The sequence below is a fragment of the Spermophilus citellus genome (genome assembly GCF_964194105.1).
Source record: "Spermophilus citellus genome assembly, chromosome: 3".
NCBI lineage: Eukaryota > Metazoa > Chordata > Mammalia > Rodentia > Sciuridae > Spermophilus > Spermophilus citellus.
Genome location: NC_138184.1, coordinates 72,618,140 through 72,638,128, shown reverse-complemented (window position 1 = coordinate 72,638,128; position 19,989 = coordinate 72,618,140). Strand labels below are relative to the sequence as shown.

At 42.7% G+C, this 19,989-nt stretch overlaps 1 protein-coding gene across 4 annotated transcripts in view; it reads right to left on the bottom strand.

Moving 5' to 3' along the window:
• DGCR2 (DiGeorge syndrome critical region gene 2) overlaps positions 1-19,989 on the bottom strand; it is a 93,795-nt gene that overhangs the window by 10,660 nt on the left and 63,146 nt on the right. For all 4 annotated transcript variants that reach the window (XM_081285869.1, XM_081285867.1, XM_081285868.1 and 1 more), the window contains 4 exons: positions 18,669-18,794; positions 15,944-16,154; positions 13,375-13,451; positions 5,297-5,473 (listed from right to left, as the gene is read on the bottom strand). In XM_081285869.1, coding sequence (XP_081141995.1) covers positions 5,297-5,473; positions 13,375-13,451; positions 15,944-16,154; positions 18,669-18,794 — 591 coding nt within the window. The remainder of the gene's footprint in view (positions 1-5,296; positions 5,474-13,374; positions 13,452-15,943; positions 16,155-18,668; positions 18,795-19,989) is intronic.

The following is a 19,989-nucleotide window of genomic DNA, read 5'->3' as shown; positions in this document are numbered from 1 at the left end:
AAAATCTTAAAAGAAGCCAATAAAAAATGATTTGTTATTTATAAGGGAACCCAAACAAAATCAATGACTTAGCAGAAACAACTGAGGTCAGAAGCAGCAGAATAACATATTCAAAGTATTCAAAGACTAAACTTATCAGTGAAGAAACCATAGATGGCAAGGCTATTTTTCAAACAGTGAAGGCAAAGTAAAGACTTCCCCAGATTAAAACAGTTTATTTCTTCCAGACCTGCCCAAAGATGCCGGTAACAGTGGCACATGCCTGTAATCTCAGGTACACAGGAATACTAAGGCAGTAGAATCCTAAGTTAGTGAGACCATCTCAAAAAATAAAAAAAAAAAAAGAACGGGGACATAGCTCAGGGGTAAAATGGCTCTGGGTGCAATCCCTAGCACTTAAAGAAAAGAAAAAAGAAATAGCAAAGAAGTTCTAAAGTTCTTCAAGCTAAAAAAAAAAAAAAAAAAAAAAAAAGTGATTGCCAGAGAGTAATCTAAATCTACAAAACAACAGATCACCAATAGAAGTAATTATATAATTACAAATTACAGTATAAAATGTACATATTTCGGGGCTAGGGTTGTGGCTCAGTGGTAGTGCGTGCGCCTCGCATCTGTGAGGCACTGGGTTCGATCCTCAGCACCACATAAAAATAAACAAAGGTATTGTGTCCATCTACAACTAAAAAAAAAATTTATTTTTAAATGTACATGTTTCTTTTTCCCTTAACTAATTTAAAAAGTAATTGTGGGGGCTGGGGATATAACTTAGTGGTAGAACACTTTAGTCTAACATGCAAAGGCCTTGGTGGTTCAATCCTCAGCACTGCTTTAAAACAGAAATAAATAAAAATCATATGAAATAATACTATATAATGTAGTATTGAGTCTATAATATACAGAAATGAAATATGTGCATGATGTTTGTCAATAACCACACAAAGGTGATGTACTAAGAGCAAAGCTATATTGAGTTAAGGAAACTTGACCCAAATCTTATGAACTCAAAATGGATCAGAGATATGTGGAAAACATAAAACTATAAAAACTCTTTTAGAAAAAACAGGAGAAACTCTTCAGAATATAAGGCTAGGAAGAGAGTTATTAGACTTTACACTAAAAAAATAATCCATAAAAGGAAAATTGATAAAGTGAATTCTATCAAGATTGAAAACTTTTATTCCAGCACTTGCCTAGTATACTTAAACCCTAGGTTCTTGTTTCATGAAAGCCTATATGAAGAAGACAAAGACAAACAGTAAACAAAAAATGTTTGCAAACCACATTTCTGACAAAAGACTGGTATCTAGAATAAATAAAACTCTCAAAACTCATCAGTTTATCCTGGCATTGTAGCGCATTCCTATAATCCCTGCAGCTTTGCAAGTTCAAAGCCAGCCTCAGCAATTTAGTGAGGTTCTTCATAACTGAGTGAGACCCTGTCTCTAAATAAAACACAAAATATTCTGGAGATGTGGCTCAGTGGTTAAGTGCCCCTGGATTCACTCCCCAGTATCACCTCACCCCACCCCACCCCCAAAAAAAACCCTCAACAGTTAAGAAAAAAAATGTAGATGGCAAGTAAGCACATGAAAAGGTTTTGGAAAGAAATGCAAACTAAACCCACAAGAAATAGTATAACATATCTATCAGAATAGGCAAAATAAAAAATATAGTAAAAATAATAATTCCTGGTGAGAATGTGGAAAAACTGGTGGAATATATATACATATACATTTTTGGTATAGTTACTTTGGAAAAATGGCTTGTTTCTTTCTTTTTAAATTAAACTGAATTTCTTTTTTTAAAAAATATTTGTGTTTTTGTAGTTGTACACAATAACTTTTATTTATTTATTTATTTATTCATTCATTCATTTTTATGTGGTGCTGAGGATCAAACCCAGGGCCTCACGTGTGCTAGACGAGCACTTTGCCGCTGAGCCACAACCCCAGCCCCCTGAATTTCTTTTTTTTAATGTATGTTTATTTTTTAGTTGTAGTTGGATACAATACCTTTATTTTATTTACTTATTTACTTATTTATTTATTTTTATGTGGTGCTGAGGCTTGAACCCAGGGCCTGGCATGTGCTAGGCAAGCACTCTACCAATGAGCCACAACTCCAGCCCCATGAGTGCTAGTTTCTTAAAAAACTAAACAGGAGCTGGGTGTGGTGGCATGTGCCTGTAATCCCAGTGACTCAGGAGGCTGAGGAAGGAAGATCATAAATTCAAGGTCAACCTCAACTGACCACATCTCAAATAAAAAGGACTGGAGATGTGGCTCAGTAGTTAAGTGTCCAAAAGTTCAATTCCCAGTGCCAAAAAAAAAAAAAAAAAAAAAACCACTAAGCATTCAACCCAGCAACTGTCATCCTGGGCAATTATCCCTGGACATTACCTATATGCATATGTTCAGAGAAACTTTTGTCCCAGTAATCAAAAACTGGGGATCAACCAGGCATGGTGGTGCATGCCTGTAATCCCAGTGGTTTGGGAGGCTCAGATAGGAGGATTGTGAGTTTAAAGCTATCCTCAGCAACTTAGGGAGTCCCTGACTCCAAATAAAATACAAAATGCCTGGAAGTGTGACTCTGTGGTTACATGCCCCTGGGGTTCAATCCCTAGTACCAAAAAAACAACACCCAAACAAAAAACTGGGATCGGCTCAGATGTCCTTCAACAGGCAAATAAATACTCCTCAGCAATAAATACAAACCATGGACTAAGTAATAATTTGAATAACTCTCCCAGAAATTATGAGTAGTAGTGGCAGTGAGGAAGCCAACCCCAAAAGGTTAGATATTGAACATTTCAGTCTCATAATGAAATACCTGACAATGGCCAGGCCATACATGACCAAATAATTCTGACCTACCATCTTTGAGGTAACTAGCCTGGGGCACTCAGGATCTGGCTGTTGACCACAACTTCCCTATTCTGTACTTCCAACTCAGGATATCCCAGAAGAAAAAAGTCAAATGTGCTCCTCAAACAAACCACCTAAACTGTCCAACTTCTTGTCAGTCTACCTCCAATCAGAGCACACAAGGAGTCTTTAGAGCACTGGTGAAAGCTCCAGTGCTGGATCCAACTCCAGCTGGAGAAGCAGGAGAAGCACTGATGAAAGCCATACCCTGGAGACCCAGGGTACTGGGTCTGCTGAAGGCTGAAACATAATCAGAACATCAACCCCTTTGTCCCCCCAATCTCTGCTACCAGGTACATAAGAAGCCTGGAATCAGCATGTGTAGGTAAATGGATAGAGCTGGAGAATATAATGCTAAGTAAAATAAGCCAAACTCAAAACCGAATGGCCGAATGTTTTCCCTGAAAAGTGGAGGCTAGGCCATAATGGTGTGTGTGTATGTGAAGAAACTTTGTGCAGAGGGGAGTGAGGGGAGGGGAGGGAGTGTGGGAATGGGAAGAACAGTGGAATGACAGACATTATTACCCTATATACATGTATGATTACATTACCGGTGTAACCATGTTCAACCAGAGGAAGGAGGAGTTGTGCTCCATTTGTGAACAATGTGCCAAAATGCATTCTACTGTTATGTATAACTAATTAGAATGAGATTAAAAAAAAAAAAAAAAAAGCAGCAGCAGCCTGGAATCAGTCTCAATGGTCTGCTGGGAGAGCTCCAATAAGTAGCTTCTCTGAGGGGCACCCCAAAGGGAAGACCTAAAGTAGAAGATGAAGCAGACACAAGAGGCATCCCTACCAAATATGAAGGCTGGGGTGCACTGAGGATAAACACAGGTCCAACAAACTCGAGTCCAGCCCAGTCCCCCACCTCAAGATTAATACTTTCTAATACTTTCTCACTGTACTGAAGACCTCCCCACACTAAAGGCCTAGTGCAAGGAAAGGTTAGCACCAAAACTACTAATCTCAGTGTCTACTCTCCTGCACAATGTCTGGCTTTCAATGACAATTTCTAGAAAAAAAGTACCACGTTTCAAAGACCAAACAACAAAACTAGACTAAGTTATCACACAGATAAAGAAACCATCCATGGGGAATTTAAAACAACTATGATTGATATAAAAGAATCAAGCTGAATGCCATGACACATGCCTTTTAATCCCAAACACTCTGGAGATTGAATCAGGAGGATCACAAGTTCAATGCCAGCCTGGGCAATTTAGCAGAACCTGTCTCAAAATAAAATTATGGTTGTAAGATACAGTTCAGTGATAAAGCACCCCTGGGTTCAATCCCCAGTACTGGAAAAAAGAAAAAAGGAGAAAATCTAGGACAATCTATCCGCTAGAAGACTTTATAAACCAGGTATAGTGGTGCATGCCCATAATCCCAGCAAATTAGGAGGCTTAGGCAGGAGGATCACAAATTTGAGGTCAAATTTGGGCAATTTACTGAGAACTTGAGACCTTGCATCAAAATAAAACGAGGAGAGGGCTAGAGATGTAGACCAGTGGTAGGGCATCCCTGGGTTCAATGCCCAGTACTCCCCCCCCCAAAAAAAAAACAAAACAACAAAAACCTCACTCTAAAATCCATATAGAATAGAAAAGGCAACATAATACCCAAAACAAGGAAGTTGTAATGTCAGCTATCAAGACTTATCACAGTTACTGTAAGGATGACAGTATGGCCATGACAAAGGATTGATAGAGTCAAGGGTAAGAATGGAGTCCAGAAACAGGATCAGGCATAAGTAAAACTCTGGTTTGATTTATCAGCAGGAAGGCAGGGATGGGCCACATGAGCAGAGATGAGATCATCAGCTGAACTGGACTTCACTGTTAGTGGCTGTCAGTGGCTGTGTCAAGGCTGATTACAACCTCTCAACCCCATTGCAGAGGACTGGGTGGAAGCAGGGAATCTTGCTCTAGACCACAGGTGTGAAAGGGACCTTGATGTGGAATTTCAGCAAGTGTGCTGGCAGAGGGCCAGGGAAAGATCTGTGACACCACTGACTGGTGAGGAGGGGCTGTCCAGATAAGCAAAGAGAAAAGCAAAAAGAAGGAGCCACAAAGAGCTAGGGGAGGAGACAGGGACTGAATGCTGCAGAAGTGCCAGGGGATTGGCAAATGCTTGGGTCACCATTCCCAAGGATTTAATCTCTTAACAACACTGAAGCAGTAAGGCAGGAAATATGGTATCTATCTAAGATTAGAGAACTCGGAGCTCAGAGATGCCCACAGCTGCCCAAACCACAGAAAAGCAGCTCAGTGGCTTCCATCTCCAAGCACTGCAAGGTTAGAGCCCATTTGAAGCTGACCAGGGCCCTGATGGCTTCCTGAAAAGGTAGGTTCCAAAGGACTTACTTCTTTTACACAGAAATGAAGACTTCTCATAGCAGCTCTCAGCATGCCAGCTGTGGAGGTCATGGTGCCGCAGTGTGGGGAAGTGGAAGCATTGGAGCTGGGCGCAGAACACATTGTCATTCTCAGACATGGCTGAGGCGAAAATGGGGTCGGGGGGCAGGAACACCTCTGAGGAGCCTGTGTGGGGAGATAAAAGGTGAGGCTGGGTATGACAACATAAGGTCAGCAGATGAGCATGCAGTTTTCTCAAAGGATCCATGGTGTCAAACAGGACCATCAACCAAAGAAACTGTGGACCACCAAATGCTAGTGCTACATCCTTGTGGCTAAAGTGTACATGTGTGATTTCCTGTCGCGTCTACCCGCCGGCAGGAAAGACGACAACAGCAGGATTCTTCTTTAACACACTTTATTGGAAGCTTCCATGAGGTATAGATGAGAGAAAAAGGGCCCCGGGCCCGAAAAAACCACCCCTTATATACTTCAGCTGCAGCCCTGCTCGTACACCATTGGACAAAGAGTGCATAGCAACACAGCAGCAGCCAATAGAATGATAGACCCAGCACTTGCACATAATGCAAGAGACACCCAGCTCCAGCTTGTGCAAAGCAACAAGCACTTCTTGAAAACAGTTTGTTCCAGGAGCTGGACAATTGATACATTGTATTCTAGGGAGTGGCTGAAAACAAAGAACTGGGTCTCAGCCCAAGAATTAGGCTCACGCCCACACAAGGCAGCACAGCAAAATGGCTCTCTACAATTTCCCCAGCCTCTTGGAAATCAGTTCCAGACAATGGCCTGGCAGGGCCTCAACAAACAAAAGAACAAGCAAACTCTGGTAGTAATAAGTACTATACAGAGAGAAGGTGCTGGATAGAGATATTTCAGGGGTGTTAGAACCAGCATGCATGATGAAATAATGGATTTTAACACACTGGATCAAAATGCAGGGATTCATACTGACAAAATGAACAAATATATAAATGTGAATACGGGTAGGGAAATAAAACAGGTAGGTGGAAGTTCTCCCCTACAACAAAATACCCAGTAATAAATGGAGCACTTCAGAAGCATCTGTACTGTGCCTATGAGGCATGTGCAGTTCAGGCAAATGTCAGCTCTGACATCCACCAGCAATTAACACCTTCCCCATCAGCTGGCTGAGGTAAACACTTGGAAAGTACTGGCCCCTTGGGTCCCTCTCCAAGCTCAGAAGGAACTTGCAATACACTCAGCTCCTACTTTCCAAGCTAGAGAAAAGGCAATCAGAAACCACAATATCCTCACTATCCAAGGGCTGGGATTCAGGTACATTGGGGGAAGGGCTGTTAATCTCCAACCTCTCTCACTGTCTACCTTGTGCAGCACCCTAGGGTTGGGCTACCAAGATTCCTTTTGCCTGACATGGATCACTGGAAATACAAAAGCAACGTTTTCCAGAAAGCAGAATCATGATGGAACACCCAAATTTCGTGTTCACTAAGATGGCAATGCAGTTTACCCCTTTCACAGAATAGATATTTCCACTCAAACCTTCCTGAACTGTTTCCTCCCTGCATTAAACATGGTGCTTGGTTTGCAAGGAGCTGATGTATCTAGAGGCAGCTTTGAGCTACAGTACATGGACCCATGGCTCCCTGGCAAGGGTAGGGAGACTGGCTTTCTGGAAGCATTGAGACCCACAAGACTTGTTCCTGGCTGGGTAGCACAGCTCACTAAAGTTGCTTCCCACTTCAGGGACATCCAGGCTCCAGTCCTGCCAGCCTCATCTGTGTGTGACAGATGCAAAAGAGGAGAAGGGACTAGAATGGTTCCTTGGAGATGTTTTCCCACACAACCTGGAGGAATCATCCCCACTGCTGAGAATAGAAGCCTTCACCAGTATGCTATGCACTGACACTTGCCTTTCCTCTGGGCTCCCTGTTTCCCAATGGGATACTTTTACCTGGGTAGTGCTTCCCTTTAAAATATTGCTTTCTTCACTATTTGGTTTCTTGTTCCATAGTCTAAAAAATAAACAGGGTCCTCCCTACCCTTAAAAAGCAATTCTGACTAGTGGCACATACTTATAATCCTTCAGCTTGGGAGGCTGAGGAAGAAGGTTCACAAGTTCAAGGCCAGCCTCAGGAACTCAGCGAGACCCTGTCTCAAAATAAATTAAAAATAATAATAATAAAAAAGTCTGAGGATGTGACTCAGAGGTTAAGTGCCTACAGGTTCAATCCCCAGTACCAAAAAAATAAAAAGTAAGTCTTTAGAACTGAGGCTGGGTGCCAGTCCAGAACTCCTGAACACAACTATGATACACACAATGGCAACATTCAAACCAAGGTCATAAGTAACTCCTCAGGGCAGAATCAAGCTGAAAGGTGACTTGGAAGGGTTCTTGGAAGTCTCTGGGCCTAGGTCCCACCAAGCCACCAGTAGATGAAAGACACAGTGACACTTCCATGTCAAGGGCAGCATTATGCAGTTATAGCATCTCTGCCCATGGAAGCTGCTAAAGACTGCAATCAAAGGTGCTGTATATGGACTGATCATGTGGGTACCCCCTGCCCACCCCAAATGCAGTATGTCAAAGGAAAGAGGTACTTGCTCTCAATCACATGATTTGTGCAACTGAGGCTGGGATGGTAGGCACTGCCAATTTGCTGCCAGTGCCCACCAAAGCTCTGTCTACTGACCTCACCATACAGGTCCTATTAACTATAGTCATGTTCTTGCCTGGGTACAGCACCAAGACAGAGATGCAGACAAGTCAGATCTGAAAAGATGTCTGGGAGACAAGGCTCCTTCTAGGTTATATGCACATCCAGATGTCAGTCAACCTGTGATAGAAGTGAGCTCCAGCAGTATGGGTGTGTGCTCAGACATTTGGTGGGGGGAGGGGGAGATGTGAAAGCAAAGATACTGAGCGAATGAGTGAATATTTACTTATTTGCTTTTTTGTGGTACTGGAGCTTGAACACAGGGGTGCCGACTTTTGTATTTTACTGAGCCAGAGTCTCCATTAGTTGCCCAGGTGTGCTGGGATTACAGGTGTGCGAGACCACGTCTGGTTTGAACAAACACTTATGTTTTTTGTTTTTAAATTATAATGTCCATTTTATTTTTTCACCACAGGCCCTCAGGAGTCTGAGAGGAATAAGGTTCAAACCTAAACAGCTTTTCTCCACGCCTAAAGGACCCAGCTCCTTAAATAGGCTTTGGTGGAGGTCATGGGGTAGCATTAACAGTTCTAAATTGGGGTGGGGGTGTTTGGTCCTTCTGGGCTTCACAAGAAATTCCTGACCACCTAGCTATGAATAGCACAACTCACATAGTACTGTGGTTTCATATAGAGCTTGGGATGCATGTAAGTGTCGGAAACACTTGCTTTGGAAACATCCCTGACAGCTGTGGCCTCTACAATGTTTTAAATGATGAATTACTTAATGGCCTTGTCTTTGGGCAGGAACCAGGTGCAGTTCATGCAATGAATAGGCTGCATGTGGTTATGACCCTTTTTGCCACAAGTCTTCCTTTTTTGGTCATCTTAAAGTGAGGCCCTGAGAGACTGAACAAATCTTAAATGAACAACTTCCATATTATGTGGGCACATTATAAAATGTATTTCCACTTCTGTGCTTTAAAATAATATCAAGCCAGCTTGACTGCCATACCTATAATCCCAGTGACTCAGGAGGCTAAGGCAGGAGGATCACAAGATCAAAGTCAGCTTTATCAGCTTAGCAAGGCCTTATGCAACTTAGTGAGACCCTGACTCAAAAATAAAAAGGGTTGGGGATATAGCTCAGTGGTAAAGCACTCCTGTGTTCAATCCCCAGTACCTAAGTAAATAAATACATACAATAAAATAAAATAAAAATCAAGCAAGAATAACCAATAACCAGAAACTGAAGTGACACTGTTAACCATAATGATGGGAAACCCTGTGAATGATGAGGGAATATGTAGATGGTTCTCTTTAGAAAACAAAGATCTGCATTTTTTTCATACTTTTTGCATACTCTTCCATTATAAAAATGATGGGCCTGTGTCTGCAGGTGGCAGCAGCTCTCAGTCTCCAGTGTATTCTCCAAGGCCTGGCGCTGCCATACCTATAGGGTCTAGGAACTTTTCCAAGGTCCTTGGGCTATGCAAGCACATGAGCTTATGAAGACATGATACACAGCAGCTCTGCCACCCTCCTAGGGAATGGTAAGGTAGTGCATTCTCCAAGGCCCTCAGGAGTCTAAGAGGAATAAGCTTCAAACCTAAAGTGTGTGTGGGGCAGGTGTGAACACAGATGTTTCATAAATATATACATGTGTAACATGCACATAACATTGTGCCAATATAGAATACATGTTATAAAACACACCGGTGGTTTGGGCTGGGGATGTGGCTCAAGTGATAGTGCGCTCACCTAGCATGTGTAAGCACTGAGTTCGATTCTCAGCACCACGTAAAAATAAAGATATTGTGTCCACCTAAAACTAAAAAATAAATATTAAAAAAAATAATAAAAAAATAAACATACAGGTGGATACAGTGGTGCACACCTGCAATTCCAGCTACTTGGGAGGTTGAGGCAGGAGAATTGCAAGTTCAAGTTCAACAACTAAGCAAGACCCTGTTTCAAAATAAAAAGGGCTGGGGATGAAGCTCAATGGTAGAGTGCTTCTGGGTTCAATCTCTAATACCACAAACCAAAATCGCTCTCCCTGCCACAAAAAACAACCTACACACCAAAGAAGTTTGTACAGGGGCTGGGGCTCAGTGGTAAAGCGCTCGCCTAGCATGTGTGAGGCCCTGGGTCGATCCTCAGCACCGCATAAGAATGAAGTAAAGATAATTCATCCAACTAAAAAATAATAAATGTTAAAACAAAAAATAAGTTTGTACAAGATGTAGAAAAAAAAATAAACATTTTAAAACATTTTCCTTCTTCTTTCCTTCCTACTATCCTTAGCTAAGAGTCTTAGGCACAGAATGTTCTTAGGGAACTATTCATTATTAATGACAAAGATTTAAATACATTCTCATTTTTTTTTAAACCTTTTATTTTATTTATTTATTTTTATGTGGTGTTGAGGATGGAACCCAGTGCCTCACACATGCTTTTGAATCCTTTTCTTTGGGTCAATTTCTCAGAACAGATCCCTCTATTTTACAACATAGCACAACTGCCAAAGAACAGTTGAAAAAGAGCTACTCTGAGAGCAGGATAGGGCAGGTCTGGCCATGTTCTTATTTGTACTTTCAATCTTTTTACTGGCCAGTTTCTTATCAGAAATCTTAAGTGCTTTTCATTTGCAAATTAAAAAAAAAAATACTCTGAGGCAAGGACTGCAAGTTCCTGAGTAACTTCAATGCTGAGCAGCATCCTGCTGTTTATTCCCCCCATCTCTACAGACATACTGGCAGCTGGCTCCTGCATATAGGTGCACATCTAAAATCAAACATCTACAATACTATTGCATACCTAAGAAAATGAACATCTAAGTCAATATCCACTAATAAGTCCACAAATTTCTCTAATTGTCACCTGAAAGTTTCTATAAGGCCCTTCCTAATCCAGAATGCCATTAAGAGTTGCTTTTATGGGCTGGGGATGTGGCTCAAGCGGTAGCGCGCTCGCCTGGCATGCGTGCGGCCCGGGTTCGATCCTCAGCACCACGTACCAACAAAGATGTTGTGTCCGCCGAGAACTAAATAAATAAATAAATAAATATTAAAAAAACTCACTCTCTCTCTCTCTTTAAAAAAAAAAAAAAAAAAAGAGTTGCTTTTATGTTGGTTTTATGTTTTAAGTTTAATTCCTTTGATTCATGAGGAACTCAAAATGGTGAACTGTTTCAAGCACCCAGGTCAGTGATCTTGGAGTATAAGAATCCTCTTTTAATTATGTGTTTGGTGACCACTACTTAATCTACTAATGGAGTCCCCAAATCCATAGTCAATAGCATGGTATGTCCATGCAGAGCTGCAGGATGCTCATATGCCCTGCACAAGTGCCCCCTCTTGCTATGGGGTCAATTCCCAATCAGTTGCACAAACAAGGGGCTGTATGCCAAACATAGCTGCCAGTGTTGACACATACATTAAATATTTTTCTAAATTTTAGTTTCAATCTCCTCAGGCCCCAACATATCCATGAGATAAGCATGGTCATTACAGTCTACCCGGGGCCCTTACCAGAATGACAGGGATGAAGGTACCAGTCCCCCAACTCAGGCATGCTGCCATGCCACACAGACAGATGTCTTCTCCCTTTAATTATTATTATTCAGAAGACAACCATGCTCATGAGTGTTGACACTGTCCTGAAGGCTGGTCTGGACTTCAGAGTTTCAAAAATACATCTTCAACAGCTGTGACAACAGCAGGTAAAAAACTACTAGAAGAACAATCCTCTACAAGGCACAGTGTTACTCTGGAGCCTAGAAACCCAAAAGCCATCTATTTGCCAACTATTCCTGTGGGAAACCTAAGCAACATATATGTTGCAAGGGGTATGTGCTTTCAGTAAGGAAATCAGGGGACATAAGAATGGAACAATACACTCAGTAGGAGCAGGGGCTAGTGGATTTTGCTCTTTCTGCTGGGCCCTGCAGACTCCACCTTTGCCCCCTGCCCAGCCCCAGGTGCCTTGTGTGGTTTCTATCTATATGAAGTCCTCCTTCTCTCCAGGGAAGCCAGCTGTTTGGGCCCTGACCCTTCTCAACCCTATCTCAGGGCCCACAATTCCTCATTTGTCCTTCTCAAAGAACACATCAACAGCAAGACTGGGATGTGTCTGAGGAAATGGAACCTATATCTGAGCTCAAGCCAGAGACCCAAGGAATAGCCCAACAGGTGAGGGCTGATAATGGACAACAGGGTGGAAGAGTGTGGCTCAGGTATAAGCAGATAGGACACAACAAGGGTGCTAGGGAAGGACTGTCAGTACTAGGCAACAGTAGAAGAGGGGAGGAATGAGCTAGGGGTAGGTGTTCAACTATACTATACATAGCCACTGTTTCCTTTCTGTTACTTAGTATTTTCAAGTCAACAGGTGTAAAACTTTTGAAATAACCACACACACAATCTATCTGATGGTTTCCTTCAAGTTTTAGCTTCTAATTCTGAACTTCTCTTAGAAAGTTTGATTTCCCGGGGCTGGGGATGTGGCTCAAGCCATAGCGTGCTCGCCTGGCATGCATGTGGCCCGGGTTCGATCCTCAGCACCACATACAAACAAAGATGTTGTGTCCGCCAAAAACTAAAAAATAAATATTAAAATTCTCTTTCTCTTAAAAAAAAAAAAAGTGTGATCATGTAATCCTAACTCTAAACAAATAAACATTAAAAAAAAAAAGTTTGATTTCCCTCTATGGATTATATGTGCCAGCAGCATACTTTGTATACTCATTTATATGCTCCAAAGTACTTAACTTTATTTTCTGTTTCCATATTTTGTGAACACAGGGCTTTGCGCAAGCTAGGAAAGCACTCTACCACTGAGTTATATCTGTAGCCCTCTTTTTTATTAATTTGAGTTGATACATAAAATGATACATACTAATGGAGTACCATGTATTGTTGCAATACATATTAAATGAAGTTAAACATCTATCTCCTCAAACATTTATCATTTCTTTGTGGTAAAAACACTCGAAATCCTTTCTTCTAGCTTTTCAAAAGGTATGGTTCATTATTGTTAACCTTACTGTGCAACTGCACATCAGAACTTCTTACTCCTATTTAACTGTAACTTGATACCCATTGATCAACCTTCTACCTACTCTCCCCAGTCAAAGTCCTTAACTTCAAAGAGAAGATAGGAAATCTATAAATCTGGCCACAGTGAGAAACATCAATGGGTTTCAGAGAAGGCTCCAATCCCACATGGGTCCTTATCAGTTGGGTTGCATGCACATCGGCCTCAAAATACCCTCCCTACAATCTGGGGGCCCCTCCTCTCCATGTATTCTATACCAGGCACCAGGGTAGATCAGGCACCACTGGAGGAAACTGTGGAGGGAAGACCCCAGCAATATTCTGAGACAGGACGATTCCCACCACTTTCAAACTCAAAAACCAGAAAGACTTACCTTTGAATGCTACCTCCCAGCGACCTTCTAAGGAGTGGTTCCGGCCAGTAATGACATACTGATAGCCAACCCACAGCCTGCAGGGGATGGAAACAGACCTGAGCACAAGGAGGAAAGCAGCCTTTGATGACTATATTTGTATTTTATATATTTATGTATTTGTACAGTGTTGGGGATCATATCCAGGACCACCTGATGCATGCTAGGCAAGTGCTCTCTTCCTGAACTATACCTCCAGAACTATGTGTGTGTGTGTGAGCGTGTGCACATTCATTCATTCATTTATTTAGGTATCAGGGATTGAACCCCAGGGTGCTTAACCACTGAGCCACATCCTGAGACCTTTAAAGAAAATTTTTTTTTGGAATAGGGTCTCACTATGTTGTTTAGGCCTCATTAAGTTGATGAGGCTCACTTTGAACTTGTGATTGGAATTCCTGTGCTGCTAAGATTTCAGGAGAACTATATATGTGTTTCAATAGTAATGTTGACCTCTAAAAACTGAAATTCTAAAATATGAGTGATTCAAGTTTTAACTTTTAGTTTTAATAAAATATATTAAAATTCTAAACAACAAATTCATAGATCAGGAAAAAAAATTTAACTTTAGGTAATTCCTGCCAACCCTGCTTATTTTTGGTGGTTTTGTTTTATTTTTTAGTTACTAGGGATTAAACCCCAAATGTAGTAAATGCTAGCAGCAAGTGGTTTACCAACTGAGCTATCTCTATAGCCCCCCCCCTTTTAAGAATTTTTATTTTTAGTTGTAGATGGACACAATACCTTTATTTATTTTTTAATTTTTTTTTTTTTTAGTTGTAGATAGACTCAATAGCTTTATTTTATTTTTTTTATGTGGTGCCAGGGATCAAACCCAATGCCTCATGCACGCTAGGCAAGTGCTTTACCATGGAACCACAACCCCAGCCCTATTTATTTATTTTTTATGTGGTGCTGAGGATTGAACCAAGTGCCTCACACATGCTAGGTGAGCACTCTACCACTGAGCCCCAGCCCTAGCCCCAGTCCTTTTTTTTGAGACAGAGTCTCCATTGGTTGTCCAGGGTGGCCTGGAACTTGTAATCCTTCTACCTTAGCCTCCTGAGCAGCTGAGATTATAGGCATGTGCCACCACACCCAGACTAAGCTTGTTCTTAGTAGTTGATCCCATAAAGCTTTCACATTTTAAATGAGAACTTACTCTTCGTAGACATAAAATGCAGGAATACAATTGTATGACTATGTTAAAACTACAGAACAGTAACACTCTATGACAGATTTTATTCTTCAGTAAAGAAACAAACCTGACCTGTGAATAAACAACAACACTACCAGCTGAGTTAAAAAGATACTTACATGGCTTTTGCTCATAGCCAGCCCACACCAGGCCTGTAACATGTTCCCAAGCACACAACCCAGCACTACACACAGCTTAGCACCTCTTTTTTATCCCCTGCCCTAGTGCTGGTGAAACCCATCAGCAGGTCAACCTGCTACAGTGTCATGGTGCTACTCTGCCTTTAGCCTGTGCTGTGCATATACTGGCAGCCATGGGAGACAGGCCTTCCCCACCTATTGGCTGATGCCTTCTTGCTTTTCCACTAGACTCCCAGGCATTTCCTCATGGGGTTTGATAAAATAATCTACTATTTTTCTCACTTTGCAGCTGCAATAGGAGAAACAGATTGATCTTACAATTTGCAAATGTGACATAGGACCTAACTAACTAACCCAAGCTCCAGACTTGAAATTAAGGTCCTCTATCCACCTGCATTGGGTCATCATCCTCTCATGGCGGTGTTGTAGTTGTCCACTTTAGAAAGGCAGCAGGTGACTATCTTTTGAACTTCAAAGAATTGTGCTCCCCTCCAGAAGAGGACAGCCACTGGATGCCATTATCTACGCTTCACCCTTAGCAATGTGAATGGAACAGCGTGATACATCTTCCAGAGGTGGCAAACTGCAGGACTCAGTGTACTCCTATTTCCTAAACAAACCCCCTACCCTCAAATGCTGGGTCTGGCAGACGTGTAGTAAGTATTCATTTTCACATTTTCCCTTCAATGCACAGAGCATGGAGGCCAGGAGCCAGGTTTTGAGCAAACTGCCTGGGCTCAAATCCTGACACATATGCCCAGTGAGTCTACTTTCACACTCATGCATGTATGAGCAGGTCCACTGAAAGCACTGAGCAGAGATAACAGGGTTTACTGTCTCAAAGAGAACCCATGCCCATCTGTGCACTCTTACACCAGAGGCCACAAAGCCCACACCAAATAGTCCCTCTGGATAGAGAACAGCAATCCATGGCTACACTCAACAAATGCTGTTGTACCAACAGAGGGGGACCAATGAAAAGCCTGGCCCACAGTCCTACAATTTGGAACTTGTAATCCTGAGATCCCAGCCCTCCACTATCTCCTCCAAGAGCCTCCAATCCCATCTTGATGCATATATGCCAAGCTCCTAAATGTCTATCTGCTTCCAGCTGATAGGGAGCTGCCTTCCTCTTATGTTATCTGCCGGCCATGTGCTCAGCCCTCATAGGACTCCTATTCCCAGGACTTACTTGCGCTGGTCCTTCCAACCAAAACTCCGCTCGGGCTGGTCCCATTCCTGGGCCAGGATGAAGCGCAGTTCCTGGTCAGTGGAGAAGGTGGCAAGTGAGCCATTCACACGCTGGCAAGTCTGTGCAGCATCCCAGTAGTTCTCCCCACTCAGGTAAACACGGTAGCAGCTGGCCGTGCCTTCATAGTGGTGCCACCCTGTTGGGCACTTCCCTAGGAAACATGAAGGACAGAAGGGGAGTTGTCCCCCAAATTAGGATCCTGACTCCAAAAACAAAATTATATGTGCTGCATTAAGGACAGGCACACCTCAGAAATCACCTTGGAAAAAAGGGGAAACAGACTCTAGAGGATAAGATCATACATTCGGTAAAAATGCTCATCTTTTTTTAAAGATATAAAAATTCACCCTACAATGCTAGTATATTCAGTGATTTCTCCTGTTTCCACAAGATCTTTTAATTTACTTAGTAGTAAATAGGTCTGCTGAATTAGTTTCTGTAAAGCAGATTTCACTAAGTCTGATTAACAAGAAAATAACTCCCCCATATAGTCTGTGAGATCCTGCTGAGAGCAAGCAGAGAGACTCCCTCCATGCCCAGCCCTTGCTTCCCTGATGGCCAGCTGTCCTAGCTTCTGCTGCCAGCAAGCAGCTTCCTGAGTTGAGTCCCCAGTTTTCCCTTTCTGTTAACATGGGCATTTTCAGGAGGATGCTAGGAAGCACTCCACTAAAACAGCAGCTCAGATCAGAATGTAGGGGCCAAGAGATTGTAGGACCAAACCGTCACCCACAGACGAGAAAAGGAGGTTAGGGTTATGTTACAGCTTATGAAGCCAAAGAGCCAGCCAGAGCCCTATCTCCCTGAGACTGCCTAGCATTCTACTTCATCAGCCTGTCAACCTACCCCTTGGGTATGGAAAGATTTAGTGCTTTACAGCTTCCCAGAGATAGTAATAATGGCTTGCTTTATAATGTTGGCATGTCTCCTATTAGTACACTGAAGAGTAATAACTTTTAGCAAAGCCAAAAAAAAAAAAAAAAAGGGCAATTTTAAAATATGTTTACATCCTGTGGCACTAGTGAAACTTTTTAGGCACCTTATTATTTATATTTAGGGTTGGTATATTATTAACAATATGCCATTATAGCACAGAGAAAAGAGATCAGAGGAATAATATGATGGTTCTGGTCCCTGAGGCATGTCCACAGCACTGTTTGCAAGGACAACAAGCTGGATAGCACCACCTGATCACCACTTGGGGACAAAGAGCTAGGCCTTGCAGTGTGTATAGCACATGACCATCAAGGGCAACAATAAGATGGCACTTACTGAGTTTTCTATGTGTCCATGCCAATGTTTTTAGACTGACTGCACTCCTGGGGGTGGTTCTGCTCATCTCCATGTTAGAGGTGAGGACCCCAAGGCATGGAAAGGATAAGTAGCTTAAGAGCTAGCAGCAGGGCTGGACTTCTCATCTGGGAAGAGGTCCAGAGGGAAACCAGTTGGCTTGTTTTTTTTTTTAATGTGTTGAACTTTGTGGAATTATTGCCTAGGGAGAAGTATTACTACTCAAAAGAACAGAAAATAGAGCACAGAGCTGAGCATCAGGACCCATAGGGATACATCTGGAGCTGCCCCTTCCATCTATGTAATCCTAGACAGGCTGTCCTCTCAGAGCCTGTTTCCTCATTCACCCAGTATTGTGAAATACCTTTTAACTGAAGGGTTTGCAGTTAATGTGTGGTAAAACCAGGCACAATGCCAGGGCTCAGAGGAGGGCTGGCCCACACTACCTAGTGCTTGTTCAATTCTGATCAAAGAACTGCGGCTCCATGACGGTAGGGGGTTCAAGGAGTACTGGGGGCCCTGCCTCATCACTGACAGTGTGGGGCTTGGCAGAGCCACTGCAGCTCAGTGGTCTAGCCCAGGACTCTAAGCAGTCAGCACAAGCTGCAGCACAAGGGGCTATGATGTGCCTTCTCAGGTGCTCCCAAGCACTGAGTCTATGGGCTGTGTTAACACAAACAAGCAGACCACCCCTAAGGTCTGCAGTAGACAAATCTTCCTAACCCAATTGGGGCTGCTCACTATACTTAAGTACAATCACCTGAGCACGTCTGCTTACAATGGAGCATTTCAACTACACCTTTCTTCTCCTCAAACTTTAACCTTATTAAGTCACCTTAAAATTTTAATGTCATGAATAATTCATTAAATATTTAGTTAGTTGCTGCCTAGGCTGACCTCAAACTCCCACGCTCAAGAGATCTTCTCGTCTTAGTCACCCAAGCAGCTGAGACTTCAGGTGCATGCCAATGTGGCCAGCCAAATAACTAATCACCTTTTTTAAAAAAACAAAAAAAACATGAAGCAAAGCCTTCCCATGCCACCAGCTGTACCAACTTTCTCAGAGCCTGTTTCTCCACCTATAATAGGAATGATGAAATTATGGGATTTCCCAGAGACAATGCCATCCAGCCCTGAGGGCAGTCATGCTGTGAAAACATAGAGCATGGGTGCCACATCTAGAGCTAGGAGATCTTGGGCAGGTAATCATGAAGCCTCATTTATGCCCCCTGTCTTTAAGAGCTGCTTTGGGAAACAACCCCCGCCCCAACTCCTCCAGCTAAATGGCACTGGGAGAGCCAGGAACTGAGTTTTAGGCTGTACTACTGAGGTAGGCTATATGTTTGTGGGTGACAGTCAGGGCAGGTCTGCAACTTACTGCTAAAGCGGACAGGCTGTGCCACATTCACCGCATGGAAATGTGTGGGGTCACCTCCTCTGGCCCGCCCCTGCCGCGGATCCACAGCCTCTTTTCCATGGTAAGGACGTGTCTCCCCAGTTACTTCTGAAAGCAAAAGAAATGTGCTATGAGTCCCACATGTGCAGCAGTAAGGGCGCAGTCATGATGGTTCTCTAAAAAGCACCAAGTTGAACATCAGTTCAGTTCTCCTTAGGGCTGGAAGGACCAGGTGCAGAGTGTGGTAGCAGAGTCCATTTATTTTGGTTTTCTTTAGCACTCTAGAAGTCATTGCCATTCACATCAGTTAAACACTGGTTATCTTCTTTTTTTTAATCATTATTATGATATGAGGTCTCTCCATTGCATTTGCTAGCAAGTATAGCTAGTATAGCAAAAGGCCAGACATTCCTGCTTAAAATCCTTTGGCAATGCCAGCTTCACAGGGATGCCAGGTGAGGTAATCTTTTCTAAAACCCAAATTTCCCTTCCCCTCATGTTTCTCCCAATGTTAGTGTGAAGTGGGGACCCACTGTGTATGACCCTCCTCTGTATTGCTCATCACTGGCTAGGCTGCCTGCTGTCTATTCTGACCAGTCTTGAGCTGGTCTTGTAGGGCTGCAAGAGCCTCCAGGCCAGGGTCTTAGGATGTTTGTATCTGGCTCTTTAGCACCTGACATAGGCATGGTGTGCAGCAAGCCTTTATGCATGGTTGGAAGTTGTGAACAGGAAGCTGAAGAAGAGGGAAGCATTCTAGTTTTACATAGCATGACCTCGAAATATGCAGGCCTTTCTACACAGTCTCTTTTGAGCAGACTTAAAAAAATGAAGTGATTTACCCAAGGCCACAGAGTAGGAGACAGAGGCAATGCCCCTCCTGGGCCAGCCTACCTTCTACTCCACCTGTACTTTCCAAGTAAAGGGCAGCTGGGCCAAATTCAGGAAAGACGGGCAACAAATTTTGTCTGCATGGCTGCACACAAACAGAAAGACAGAAGACATGCTCTAGCTACAGATGGCTTCCCTCAGGCCAGAATGGGACAGAAGACTTAGGAAGCAGGAGACAGAGGAGTTCCTAAAAACCCAAATTGTCTGATGCCACAGCTGGCAATCAGCCCCACTTGACTGAAGGATTTCTACCCATCAGATTCTGCTAGTGTTATGAACATTGTTTTAAATTTAATGTGGAAAAATAATATGTATAAACCATTACTACATTTGGGTACACCTCTCCACTCTCTTTTTCTCCACACAAATCCTTAAAAATACTGGAATAAAGGCAGGGGTGTAGCTCACTGGTAGA